Source organism: Octopus bimaculoides, chromosome 16 (genome assembly GCF_001194135.2).
Source record: "Octopus bimaculoides isolate UCB-OBI-ISO-001 chromosome 16, ASM119413v2, whole genome shotgun sequence".
Lineage (NCBI taxonomy): Eukaryota > Metazoa > Mollusca > Cephalopoda > Octopoda > Octopodidae > Octopus > Octopus bimaculoides.
This window is the reverse complement of record NC_068996.1, coordinates 26,675,806-26,691,049: the sequence shown is the minus strand read 5'-3', so window position 1 is coordinate 26,691,049 and position 15,244 is coordinate 26,675,806. Positions and strand designations below refer to the sequence as shown.

General features: G+C 29.1%; 1 protein-coding gene across 1 annotated transcript in view; it reads right to left on the bottom strand.

Annotated features, from left to right (window-relative positions):
* The window catches only part of LOC106868340 (RNA-binding protein Pasilla), a 41,066-nt gene that overhangs the window by 6,670 nt on the left and 19,152 nt on the right, over positions 1-15,244 (bottom strand). The window contains exons 3-4 of the mRNA XM_052973476.1: positions 6,135-6,248; positions 273-456 (exon numbers count right to left, since the gene is read on the bottom strand). Of these exons, the coding sequence (XP_052829436.1) occupies positions 273-456; positions 6,135-6,248 (298 nt within the window). The remainder of the gene's footprint in view (positions 1-272; positions 457-6,134; positions 6,249-15,244) is intronic.

The following is a 15,244-nucleotide window of genomic DNA, read 5'->3' as shown; positions in this document are numbered from 1 at the left end:
ACACACACACACACACACACACACACACACACACACACACACACACACACACACAGAGCACCAAGACATACCAAATGATAGTTAAAATCAGTTATTTCTCAACTTAAACTAGTTAAAGTAAGATATTTGCCACATAAGTAATCTAAAACATTTCCATAATTCTTTTATTAGACTAGAAGATAAAATAGACAATCATTGTAAACACTCACTACATTCATCCAGATGTCTTCATTTGTTAATTATAAAATGCCCCCCATTTCTCAGCTTATAACCTAAAAATATATTTGTTAGTCCTCACAAACAGAAAATAGTTACCAGGATAATGATCATTAGCTTTCGACATCTTTACTCTGGCTCCTGCATCTTTCTGCACTTGTGCAATTGTTTCTCCACCTTTGCCAATAATGGCTCCAGCAGCTGCACTTGGAACTAAAATCTTAAGGTGGACATTCTCCCCTGTAATAAAAATTAATTTACCTTTAATAATTTCTACTTAAAATTTCATCGAATCCCACCTCCCTAAAGATGAACAAGTTATCTTTAATAAAATACACTAACAAAATTTTACATTAATAACATCTGTAATTCATCTTTGAAACATTTTTTTAATGCTTACAAAAAAAAAAAAAAAAATTACTGTTTAAAGAAGAAAAAACACTGCATAATTTTTAAACAATATTTTTATGGTTAAAAAATGTAGTCATTTTAAAATACTCAAACATTAAATAGAAAAGAGAAAATGTAACTGCAAGCTTCACTAATTAAAAGGATAAACTACTTCTTGAGCATTAATAGTAAAAATATAAAATGCAAGTTAATACTGACAAGATTGACTGAAATATTTAACAATTCTTTTCTTTAGACAGCAAAACGTAAATGTGTTGAGTAGTAATTTTTTAAAAATCCAACTGAATGTTTGTAAAATATGCCTAAAGAATTCACAAAAAACAAAAAAACAAAAAAAAACAAAGGTGTATTTCAGAATGTGGGTTTTTATAAAATGTGTAAAGAAACATTATGATGGAGCAAAAACAGTAATGACATTATGCTGTGTTATAAGTAAGGGAAAATATCTTCAACTAAAACGACAGCTAGTAGTTTGAAATTAAACTTTTTCTTTAGGAATTCCTAAATTTCTTTACACGATACCACAAAAAAGTTATTAATACACACACAATAACTGTTGAAAGCAGTGAATGCTTTGCAAGGGATTTAGCACCAAACATATAGAGAAATGATCTAAACCAAGGGAATAATAAAATAATAGCCAGGGTAGACAGCTTCAGTTACAATGGACAGTTAACCTTGGTTTTGTAGCTGAGGTTAAAGATTGAGCATTTATATAGCTTGTTTAACTGAATGCTTAAGTACAGCTGTTCCACTACATGGTGTGACAGAACAAAGACACTAAATATTACATTTTCAGGCTGACAAGTAAATGATTTAGCAGTACTATTTTATGTATAATATGCCAGGATAAAAAAAAAAAAAACTTAAAAAAAACTAGCAGGATGAATTGGTCTTTATTAGAATTGTTTCCAACTGGATTGTCTTCCAAATAGTGAGTTTTTAAGTTTTTAAAGATTTTATATAGAGGAAGTTGTATAGCTGACTATATTTAATAGCAGCTCACTGGTACTTAATTTACCATCCCTGAAAGGATGAAGAACAAAATTAACAACAGCATGATCTGAACATCTGTAATTAAATATCACAAGGTATTTTATCTATCATTCAATAGATTCAGTCAATCCACTGCCCAGGTAGTTTTAATATTAACTAGAAATGAAACCCACTCCAACAGTCAAACAAAACAGTGCACCTTGCTTGTAACAGTTTTAATGATTTTGTAGTCAGCCAAAGGGCATTAGTAGTCTAGTAAGTGTGTAGTAATTCTAGTTACCACATAGGCTCTCTGTATCTCTAATGTATATCATTTTGTTTTTAATGATACTTGTTTGTATATTAATTGAAAGACCATGACAAAAATAACCGAGACCAATTCAAGGAAGAATTAAGTAAATTATCAGAATTCTTCCATATATTTACATGCAGGAAGTTAAAATAGTAAAGCTGTATTTTATTTCTCCTGTACTACTACTATAATATAGTAGGGAAAATAGAAATGATTCAGAAATTATCAGGAAACTTTTCAAAACTAAAAAAAATGAAGTAGTAGTAAATCAGTAATGGCACAATGATAAAAATAGAAGTAGCAACACCAAATTCATTATATTGATTTCAGTTTTATAAATTATTAAATTTCATAAGGCTTTTCTTCCATACAATGCTAAAGTGGCATTTGGCTTTTGAGAAAAATCAAAATCTTTAATGAAATTTAACTTTATGCAAAGAAGTTTGGCTCTAAAGAGAGGAAGGTGAAATACAATCAAGCAATTATTTGTAAACAACACTATTCAAAGGTGGGGGAAACGTGCCACATCAGCAAAGGCTTGAATCAAAACGTGTTGTGTGTAGGTTAGAGATTGCACTAACATTATTGGCATAAAATCTCAGCTTTTACTCATGCAATTGCTTGAATAAATAATAAACATCCTCAAATAACTAAACTATCCATAGCAAGGATATGGACTTTCTATATGAAAAGAGGTGGATATTGTTAAGACACTAACCACTTGTTCATCAACATCAGTCTCTGTGAAATACTACGCACTAACAAATATTCTGAAAATATGGCAATATTATAACTAATAGAAAATACCATGATTAATTTAATGGTTCTGTGGTGATATCAGCAAATTGATATTAAAAGGTAGTTTACTCTATCATTTGAACATACCAGACACCTGACTGAATATTATCCCAAGTGTCAGCAACCACAAATTTTAAGCTTTGCTAATTTATATAGCAAAACCAAACCCAGTAGGAAAACTAGTCAACTGAGATTTACAAGGACCTTTTCTCTGAAATAGAGAATTCTTGAAAAGGGTAAATTTTTTTCTATCTCAGGTAAAAAAAAAAAAAAAAAAACCCTCTCCTGTACTAACAATTTTAGTTTTACATTTATGAAGGAGCCTCCACTGAGTTGCTTTACCAGCTAAAAATTTCAAAAATGACAATTTTGGAATCCAATTTTCCATAGTTGCATGAGTCAAAGAATGCAAGGGCAGATTTTCTACAGGTAGATGACCTTTGTCACCAAATTTACTATTATCATACAATGTCAATACTGGGATACACAAACAACAGGCTCCTTTCATTTTTCCATTTATGAAATCCACTCAAAAGGCTTAGCCCAACCAAGGGCTTTAGTAAACACTTGCCTAAAGTGCCTCACAGTGAGACTGAACTCAAAATCATGTGGTTGAGAAGCAAGCTTCTGCACCATGCAGTCATACCTGAACAAACAAATGAAAAAAAAAAAAAAATGCTGGGCTCCCTTTGTGGACATGTTCTGCTTATTTAGTACTTACACTGCAATCAGAAAGAGTGCAGACATATACATATATATTTATTCATAAGCCAGGAAAGTGATTTTCTTTTTTTATTGTTAAGATAGAAACTGTGGGTGAAGCAAAGATACTTGGCTATCAACCAAAAATTGGTTAATTTATATGGTGTCAATATCAACTTGCTATATACCAAAATTAGTAACTTGCAAAATAGTAAGCTTAAATGGGTATTGTTTGGAAAGGAGTAGATTTGCCAAAATGACTTACCCCACCTACACAAGAAAAATACTGGTTATAACGTTCAGATGAGTTAAATATATAATCACTCAATACTAAAAGTAAAACATTTTTAAAATTATTTACTACAATGGCATATAATTTTAATTTGTAGCCACAGTTGATGTAGTAAATCCTAATATAGTAATAGAAAAACATAAAAATGTTCCTTGATTAAAATAAATAATAGTCATTTAAAATAAATTGAAATAAGTTCAGCTTTTAATAGAAAAAAAAAATCCAAATTAGTATTAGGCAATGAGATTTTGCAAAAACAGTTAATACAAAATATATATATAATGTATACAATATATAAAATATACATAATATATACAATATATATAACATATATATGCATTATATATGTTCAAAACCACAGCAAATGTTATATAAATAGCTTATTTTTTAATGTTGAATTATTTTATATTAGTTGCATTTGAGTACAGAAAAGAAATGTGAGACAAAGTCAATTTCGATTAATGAAATATAAAATTGTTTAAAAAGAAAATTCAGAACTCGTATTTATGAGAACCAAGATCAAGGAATAATTTTTTTCATTTTTCTGAGCTACATTTTTATAAACTTAAAAAAAATAAGAAAGGGAGAGGAAGATCAAAAGACTGCCATGGTTGCTAAATGTTAAAAAGAAAATGTAGTCCAGGTCTCTGTTAGTAAAAATAAATGAAAATGTTGTAAACTGGAAACTAGTGGAACATTCTAAATAGATATTCAATCAGATCTTGCCATTTTTCAGCAGTCTAAAGTGATCAACTAATAATGCCTACACATGTACCTTTAAAAAATAAAATAAGTCTTTGTGAAATATATGCCAAGGGAGATCTTTTTAAATAAACGAACTAATAAAACACCTCAGTTATAAACTTTTGTCTATCCATAAATTTATTAACAACTGCTAGGGAAAAAAAAGTGGGGGAGAGGAATTTTTTTGAAAAGATAAAGTAATAAAAATTTCTCACTGGTACCATCTCTCACCATCATTTGTAATTTTGTAAGCTATTTCTTCCTATTTTCAGTACATTTGAAATATTGATTTTGATATTTTTGCCTGCATATGCCATTCTTGGGCATTAGGGCAATTGAAAAACTACTATAGCCAGTGACATGTATGTCTGTGTGTGTATAAACTTTGGTTTCCCAATTTTATGGAGCATATATTCTTATTGCAGTGTAGCATATGTCAGGCAGTCACATAAATGCAGAAATCAATTATGGAATATTTTATTACTCCGTACACAAACCTACTTTTTTCAACTATTGGAAGATGATGCTTTTGATTTTTTAAATTTTAACATGGTGATTCAAAACTCAATTTCTGAATGTGTTGCAAGCATGGACTAAGGACCATACCATTTGTTTGTTTGTTTGTGATAGAAGTTATTCTTTGGTTTTTAATAGTGGAAACAAGATTCACAAGCAAATCTTTCCTATCACATCTTTGTAATTGTACATTATTTTTATTCCATAAAACAAGTGCTTCACAACTATTCTCGTATATTTTAATTACATTTGTCATAAAGCAAAATATGTTACATTAAGATCCAGTGATTATCCTGAGAAAATTTTTCAGTTACATAGAATGTGTGAAACCCAATATCATTAAAAATAAATAGCCTTAGGCTTGTGGGGAGACGCTGGAATCAACGTATTCATTAGTTATTTATGGCTTGCCCTAAGTTTTGAAGGTTTCAACACTCACTGCTAAGGATATCTACTTAAATGAACACTTACAAACACTGGAACTTGCACATACTGCTATCATTTTATAGAAGCGGTTCAAAACCATCTAAACTATATATGATAAAATTAAAAGTGTATCTGGTGTAAAATTAAGTAAACTAATGAATATATATAAGGAAAAATAAAATTTGTTAGTAAATACAGAAAAGGAATACTAAATCTAGAATACAATACTGTAACTTTCGAATGAAAAAAAAAATTAGATTACAGGTGTGCAACAAGCAATGGCCATAAATGTATAAGGATGGTGCTGTCAATTTGAGAAATAAAGAATCTAATAGCCACTAAAGAGGAAGGCTAGGCAAGGGCTTAAAGCATTAAAAGTTTTTCTGAAATCTCATTACATAAATGCCTTGAAAAAATGATAATTGCAAATTTCCAATCAAGCCAGGCAAAATTTTGCATGGAAATAAATGGACACCGAAGGGAAAAGGACAAAAGTAACAGTGATGTCCAGAGTCAGCCACCTGAAACTTTAATGTTAGACACAAACAAAAAGCATGGATATGTTTGATTTTTACCATTTTTTAAAAAGTTATTTAAGACATGCATGTTTTATCCACTCGTTCACAAAATAGAATTATGCTAAATTTGGCAAGTGACATCATTCTCCTGACAGATATTGTAATGAGAACAAATGAAAAATTTGGCTATGGGAAAAATCAAAGCAATGCATTCATGGCTCACCTTGGTTTTTGTGCCAAATTTGAAGAGAAGCCATCATATTATGTCTCAACGGTTCGTCCCCGGGTTGACAATCTTCGTATGCATATGAGGGTGCCCAGACCTGACTTTCAATACCTATCAAGATACCATTGAGTGGAACTTTCAGCCTAATTTAAATAAAATCTATAAATGTTTGTTTCTATAAATGTCTACACTATTATGCATCATTTGGATACAAATTGTTACCCGGATTAAAACTGTCGAAGATGGAAATTTGAACCAACTAAGAAAAAAAAAAAAGAGAGAGGAAGAGTAAGAAGAAAAGTGAAGAGAGAAAGAAGTAAATAGAGTTCAAATGAATGATATTTTATGCATTTTGATTATGCATAAAGTGAGGAATATTGCTGCTATTATAATCAAATCTCAAGATAGGTACTCAACAGCAGCATTCCTAATATTATTGTAATATAAAAAAAAATAATTCAGAAAGACTGGCTTCAATAACTTCCTAAATCCATTCCCATTTTCCTACCAAAGTATCTTCATAATATACAATTAAAATATAACTTCTATATGGAAGACTTTAAAAGATATCTAAGCTAACTGCTAAGATACTGAAGCCAGAAGTTTTCAGAATTATATTACCAGCAGTAGCATGGTTACTGTATTTCATCTAATATAACAGGCATCACAGAGTTGTACCAAGGTGAGCCAGAAAAAAAGAGAAAAGGAAAATTGAATAAATAAAAACAGAATTAAATGAAACTTAAAAGCAAATTAAAATTAATTATTATAAATCTTTGTTCATTCATCTCTGAAAGATGGCTTAAAGCAATTGATTGGCACTATTGCTGTAGTAGATTTTTTTCCTCTCTTTTTTGAATAGAGCCCAAGTTATCCACATATAAGTTGTGCACTTTCCACACTAGTTGAAATATAAACAGTATGGAACATCAATATCTGACCCCCTAATAATACTACAATCAAAGTTGATGGTTTGCCATCCACAAAGGAAGAATTTCTAAGTGCTGTAAAGAATCATTTTCTAATAAAGTACTGATATGATTTAGCAATTTTTACTATTTCAATATATTAGAATTTAGATAATATACTAAAAAAAATAACATATATATATATATATATATATATATATATGTATCTTATATATATATATATTTAAAACATTAAATAGACCAATACAAGCAACCATTAAAAAAAAAAAACATTTTGAAAAGTGAAGAAAGCAAATGTTCTGGCAGAAAACCATGAAAGTATCAATATTCAATATTTTAGCAATTTGTATAAAGTATTTCAATTAATTTATAAGATTAAAAAAAAAAAAAAATTCCTAAAAATTTCAATATTTTATAGAAATATTTGTCAAATATATTTAATGTTTTATTAAAAATCAAATATTTCTAACAATGAACTAGTTTGATTTGAAAATATGCACACAACTAGAAAGGAAAATATCAAATGAGATGAAATGAAATGATCCTAAACATGAATCTTCATATCAACAAATGTTAAGATCTATGTAGATTTCAATTCATTTATTGTTTTAAAAATCTATATTTTTATGTAAGCATGAAACATGGTTTTCATAATAATGGGTAGTTATATATTACTAGAGTAAGTTTATTTCTTTTATCGTTTCGTTACCACTGTTTGATGAAGTTTTATCTTATATGATGACATTGACTTTTGCAAGTTTTAACTTAAATGCACAAACCACATGATTCTGGTAACACATGAACTTAATTGCAAGTTATATTTTCAATGTAATCCTTTAGAAGTCATGACCTTGTGATTTTAAGTAGATCAAAATTGTTAAATGTAAACACTGAAAATTCAGATGAAGTCATTTTGTATATTTAACTTCTAATCCATTTATATTCATTATCATAATGAAATATTTAAAAACAAACATATTCTAGACTTATTGTTCACAGATCTCTTAAATTAAATGCAACAGTTTGTGATTTTTAAAATATTGACTTTTATTTTTGGTCCTATTTTGGTGTGGAAAAGTGAGTAGTCAATGATTAGCACACAACCTCTAAGACAAAGTCAATGCAGTTAATGTTTCTCCCCCAGTTGTAAATTGATGTCTGCAGGGAAAACAAGGATATGGAAATATTTCTAGGAAGAAAGATGTAGTAGTTAGTGCAGGATCTGTGATTGACAGGAGGGAGTAGCAAGGAACAAGTTGGAAGTGCCTGAAATGGACGAATATGAGATTAAGCCAAATCGAAAGGTGCAGAGATCACTGAAGTAGTAGTGACAAAAGGCAGAGGAAAACTTCATGCCAATCAAATAGGCACCCCCCCTTTTTTTGTTTTACAATGCAATTTAGAATGTATGTTTAACCACCGCACTAACCTAGATGTGAAAGCAATATTTTGTTGTGGGTCTCACCTAAGTTTTGTTGAAAAAGGCCTTGATTTAAATTTATTTTCCAACCCTGAAGAAAACGCCTTAGAGATAAAGTTTTTGCTGTGTTGAAAGCGTTTTGACAGCAGCAATTCTTAGTAATGGGGCCTGGCATCAGTATCTATCTTGAGGGTTCTTGATGCATTTTGTTCAAATTTTAGGAGGGTAAGGTATGTTTTCTTTCTATGCCTAGTGACTGTATTTATACTGCCAAAGGAGACAAGATTGGTTTGACTCCAATCGATTATATTTTGAGATATGTTTATGGAATCAATGTAAATGTGATATGAAGAATCAAGGTTGCATGCTAAATTATTAATACTCCAAGAAGTGAATCAAGCATTAAACATAATTATGTTGGTAATTAACTTTGACAGGCATTTTCTTGTGAATATAAAAGTATAATATTAATTACTGGTAATTTTTCTTCCAAAAGGTAGTGTATACACACGTATACACCATCAAATCAATATGAATTTTAATAAGTTTACAGATCATAAATATAGTTTAAACTTATTTAAATCAATCCTAATGTTTGTATTAAAACAAATATATAATTACAACAAATAATTGCATCAATCTTCCACACAAATATTTTAGAAATAACTTGAATATATTAACATATATATTTACAAGAAAAAAAAAAACCTTTTATTGATTCCTATTTGCTTGCCAGGTAGGTAGCTTGTCAGCAAGAGTTGTTTACTAGCACCAGACATAGCTCAATAAGACAGCTTACACTATACAAGAACAATAAGCTAGTATTAATAGAAGAGAAAGTAATCCAATGGCATTAGCAACTAGGTCAAATGCAGAATAAATTTAAATGTAATAACTATTTAGTATCAGGATATCAACAGTTCATAGAGAATGTCCTGAATATAGTATCTGAAATTATAAAATTACAGCTACCAAATTTATTTTAATACTGAAAAATTAATGTTGCTAACCTTTAGATAGTAACTATATGGTAGCTGAAATATGAAATGGAAATCTTACTTAAAACCCAAATATGGCACATTACAAAAATTATACATACTTAGTAAGTAGCAACCAGTAGAGAATGTAGGGTGGATATTAATTTTCTATGCAAGATCTTGCATGTATATGTGTGTACATATATAATGAATAAGAGCTGTTTTTGGTTCCATTTGAAATTTAAAAAATAATGCCCAACACTGTAAGCAACATTATATGTGCTGTTGAGGCACAAAAGAGAGACAGGTCCGTTTCCGGTTGTCATTTCTGAATAGTACTTTTATAATGCCTAGCATAACTTTACGCTAAGTATCTCAGCAGTTTCGTAATTCATTATTTGATTCATGAGGATATTTTTCATTGTAAACATTGAAGTTCCTGCAATGATGGGCAGTAATATGATTTCTTTAAACATCAGTTTACATTAACCAGAAATATTAATTCAAGACATTCTCTTTCAGCAATAATGTGAAGAAAATGACACTTAGATTTTATAGGGCTAACCTGACAGAATCAATAAATTACAAATTTTCAACTAAAATTTAAACTAAAAAATATTTCACATGATCAAGTTTTTGTTACATTATCTAAAAACTTTACTGTTATTTGAAAATTCTGAGATAAAGGGTGTGAATGGAAGAAAAAAAAAGATTCAGTAAAATATAAAAGGCTACACCATTTTTACAGAAAAAAAAAAATACAAATGGACTATTCTTTGCATTAAAAAAATTAAAAACAAATCATCTAATTATAATAGTTAAGATGTAACTAGGATTTGATTGAACATTCAATATTTTCTTTTTTAATACATGAAATATAAATGAAATTGTTTTTTAAAACTCAACTACCAATACATTACATAATTACAAAACAATTCCATATCTTTTAATATTAGTGAAGAGTAAGTACATTAAATTTGTTACCATCTTTCATGTTATCTGAAGATTTTAAAAACTAGGTTACCAACAACCAAGAATTTAAGAGATTTACAAAATATAAAAAAAATTACTTCTGCTCAAAATACTTTTTCAAGTTCTTCATTTTTGTAATGTAAACAAAATTTACCAATTTCTTAGTTCAGATCAAAAAATTTTGTTAGCATAATAACTATGCAGATATATTGATTATAAATGTTTCTAACATCAGATGCTTCAATGCAGCACATTATGTTAACAAATGTCTTCTAATCTACCAATTTTTGTAATAACATTTAACAAATAAATGCTCAAATATAAAGTTCAGAGGCTACACAATATTAATTGATAAGAGTTCATGATTTACAATGACAAACTAATACTGAATATCACTCACATTTCAATAGTGTTTCATTAACTTAATTTGGAAACTACATGTAATTAATCATTTTCAAACAATATCAAACCCATTTTTCTGTCTTTGTCATCTGCTCTGTTGTTCTACTTCCAACATTACACTGTTCATGTGCTTCAATGTATTTTTAAAATAAGTATTTTACAGAGGTTTGTATTAAATTTTTTATTTACTGATGTTTGAAATACAACCAGAATTCAAGCAGTTTTCATTCTGTCTTATAACAACATGGTTTCAGTTGAGAATTTTAATTTGATTATGAAAGTGCTACAACCAACGACAACTGTGGTCATTAGCACACTAGCTAAATCTAATAAAATATTAAACACTAAGATATTCTCTTACAGAAAAACCCTGTGTTAGATTGGAGACATATTTATCAACTTAACATTATTAAAATTATGGTGAGCATGAATACACTGCAACAATTAGTAATGGTGTCAATAAAAATTCAAAAAATCCCAAGAAGGAAGAGACAACCTTTAGGGCTCTTTTGAGGTGGAAAGATGGGATGATTATATTATATCAGTGCAGATCATATTTAGTATGAAACTAACAAACTTTAAGAGACTAAAACATTCCTTTTAATATGAACTGGTTTCTTTCAGCTTTGTTCCAAGATTTAATCTGAATTGTTCGTTTAATTTTGAAAAATTAGACAGGTTTTGTTACATAATTTGGCAGCAATAATGAATCTTGTTGATGCCCTATAGAAATTTAATTTCTATAACTCAAATGATTTTTCAATGTCAAAGGATTATATTACAGTGAGCAAGAAAGGAAAAAATAAACCAGAGAAATAAAAAGAACTTTTGAGTGCTGCTTCTGATGTTTTGTATTAAGTTACAAAGGATGAAAATTGAAGACTATATTTTCATAATATAAAAAAAATGCAATGTTAGCCTAGAGATATGTTAATCTTTAGAAAATAATCACTTTCTACTAAAAATACTATTCAATATTCCTTGAATGAAAATATTGATCATGAAAAAAATCTATTAGAAAATAGACTGTTAGCTCTGTCTGCAATTCTGAATATCTTGCTCATCACTGCTTTTCATTCTAAATTCCCTTTAATATGGACCACTCCTGCTGTCCACTGAGCTCTCTCTTCCATTCAGTTTAACACTGGCTTCAGCTGCACTCCTGCTTCTTGCCTCTGCTGTTGTCTTTAATGATGACTTTTTATATGGACTCTTATTGAAATAGAAATATATTAAAATATTGTTTTCAACCAAGTTTAGAATTACCGTTACACATAACCCAGTGTAACTTACAAGGCTGCAAACATCTCTAAACAAGTAGTTTAGATGACATTGTTTCATTAACTCGACCAACAAGTTCATAAAGAAAAATTATAACCTGTATTATCAGTGTAATCTAAATAGAAGCTTCTTAAAATACTGGGTCATGAATAAAATGGTTAAGTAATCAGATTTATACAGTACTGTTAAGTAAAATTAAATATACATACTTCTATAAGTAAATGGCAAAAAATCAGGACAGTTTAGAAGCAAGAGCAGTAAGAGTGATTAGGCTGTAAGCCATAAGAACAATTTGACAAATTGAAATACAGGTACAATTATAAAAATCAGAAAAAAATGAAGAATTCGATTATAAAATAATTAGTTTGATCCTAAGTTCAGATGACAGCAAAATTCTGATCATTTTTCAATTCTTTCATTGATACCATCAGGTATCAAGTTTTGAAATTAATCTCAATTTATTATCTCTGTCAGAATTATATTCAGCTGATAGTTGAGGAATTAGAGAAAGGAATAACTATTGTTCCCCATATTTGGAAATAGTACTACTACGCTTAGACACTGGATATAATTGTCAAGAACTTAGCATCCCAACAAAACTTTATACACTGAAGTATCAGGTTTTAATTAGCTTTGGGACAAGCATTTTCACTCATAAAAGCAAATCAATATATCAAGCAAATAAGCTAGATAACAAGAGTGAGAAGTGTGAAGCAGCACCAATATAAAGTTATTTTGATAGTTTAATGGAAGGATCAGAATTTAAACTACAGTCATCATCAAATTTTATATAATTCAGTTACTTATACAAATTTTAGAATTTAAAAATTATAAACTCATTGAAAAGTAAAAGTGGATGAAATGATGAGATGCAGCAGTAATTATCAAATCAAATTAAGACATACACATAGTTTCACATATACACAAGATATACAAAATACTATTACCAGCTATTTTTTATATAATACTAACAATGCATATATTTCATAGACTATGCTAAGTTCCTTCCAACAAAGGGGAAATATATGTCGATTCCTTTTTCCTTTACTTTATAAAGCCTCACTACATAATTTTAGCAAGAAATTGTGCTAAAATTTTGAAAGAAATTTGTTCAAATAGTGTGAAGAGAAAACTGGAGGCGGTCACCACTTTTTAGAATGAAACTGTTATGTTGCGAAAAGGACTTGGTTTCATAAAAGAAAAGATATGCTTCATATCTAAAACAAAAATGCTTGTCTTTGGTGAATGTCAAATTAGGAGTGATTTATGCCCTCTGCATAGCTGAGATAAAACTATTTCTAGAGTAATATGCCATGAACAAAACGACTATTAACATTTTAATTGTCTACACTCCCATTCTTTCATTATCTGGTATAGTGTTTCTCAGGTGGGTGAGGCCTTTGAGGACTGAAAAGAGGTGAACATATAGCCATGTTTAATAAAATCAAGATGGCTTCTAATTTTATAAATACTGTGAAGAAAGAAGAATTTTGTGGAAGCAAACTATTTTGTTTTTTCGTATTAAGGAGTGGCACAAAAAAATTCACTATAAAAGGGGTTGAAGGGTGGTATTTGTGAGCTACTTATGCCTTTATGCTATTCTTAAAAATAGTAACAATATTTACAAATAAAAGGTATCAAAAGCTTAGTCCTAACTCAAAAATATGTTCATAGAGAATAATAGTACTTGAAGATGACAATCTAATATTTTCAATGTTTACTTATTTCAACTTAATCTTTTAAACATGCTAAAAATTAATTTTGCTGAATTAGTACACTAAACTCTGTAGGAATATTTATTTATATATATATATATATATATATCCTAATAACTACTTAAAATATCTTCATTTGTTCATTTGAAATAAATTTCTAACATACTACACTCGTGAAATTGTTTAAGCCTAGATACACATTTGTCTTTCAACAATCAATTCCACACAATATTTACTTAAGGACTGTCAACTAATACAGGTTGGAAGACTTACCAACCTTCAGAATCACTTCTTTTTACTTTAAAAAAAAAAGAAAAAAAACTCCACCAAAAGGTACTTTTAAAAAAAGTCAGTTATTCAATGTTTTAAATAATTTAAAACATCTGTAAACACCTCCCTATCTCACATACAACCCCAATTGTCTCAAACCACTTATTTCTTCCACACTGTGACCTCTGCTCATGTTTTCATAAGATGTTTCTAATTAAAGAACAATGCCAGCAATATTAGGAGAAAGGAGTCAGTCGATGCAGTCCAATCTCAATATTTGACTGGCACTCTTATTTTGTCAACCCTGAAAGGATGAAAGGCAAAGTTGATCATGGTGGGATATGAACTCAGAATATATAAGAGCCAAAAGAAATACCATGAGGCATTTTGTTCTGTCACTAAAAATTCTGCTAGTTCAGCAGGAAATTAAACAGAAAACTGACCACAAAGGACCAGCAAGAAAATCTTATGGATAATATAAAATCTCAAAGTTTAAAAAATCCTTATTTGTAATAAGTATTTTTAAACTTCTTTAACTCTTTCATTACTACATTTTGTTTCAAAATTCTAAAATAACTATGAATTTAGATCATCTCCATAAAACAATTATAGAATGTTAGTCTCAAAACTGAAATGTAAATCATTTAAATATATTTGTTTACATGATAGATCACATAAGTAGTTTCAGAGGTGTAGTTAGGCTACTCATTCTGGCTATTTGTTATTCAGATATTTTCAGTAGATTATTATAGGCAAAAATTTACATGAAAAGCTTACTAGAAGTATAACAAACAATGCACTTATTTGGTCCAATTTGTCAATCATATTTTCTGCTGACCCTAAGTACCAATGAATTTTCCCTTTATTGTTTGGAATAATGATTTTGAATCACGAAGACAAGTAACCGAGTCCAATGCCTTTTGAAAATTTGAAACGTAAATACTTTTTAAAGATTTAATGTTATACTTTCTGGAAATTGTTCACACTGTACCAGTTAACATTATTAGACAGACACTGGAGTACTCATTTCCAAGTCAACTACATTGATATACTTGTAGCATTTCTTTTATTTACTGCATTCAAAGATTATTCAAATTCAGAGTTAGCTTAAGAAAAATGGTAGAACACTTTCCATGAAAGA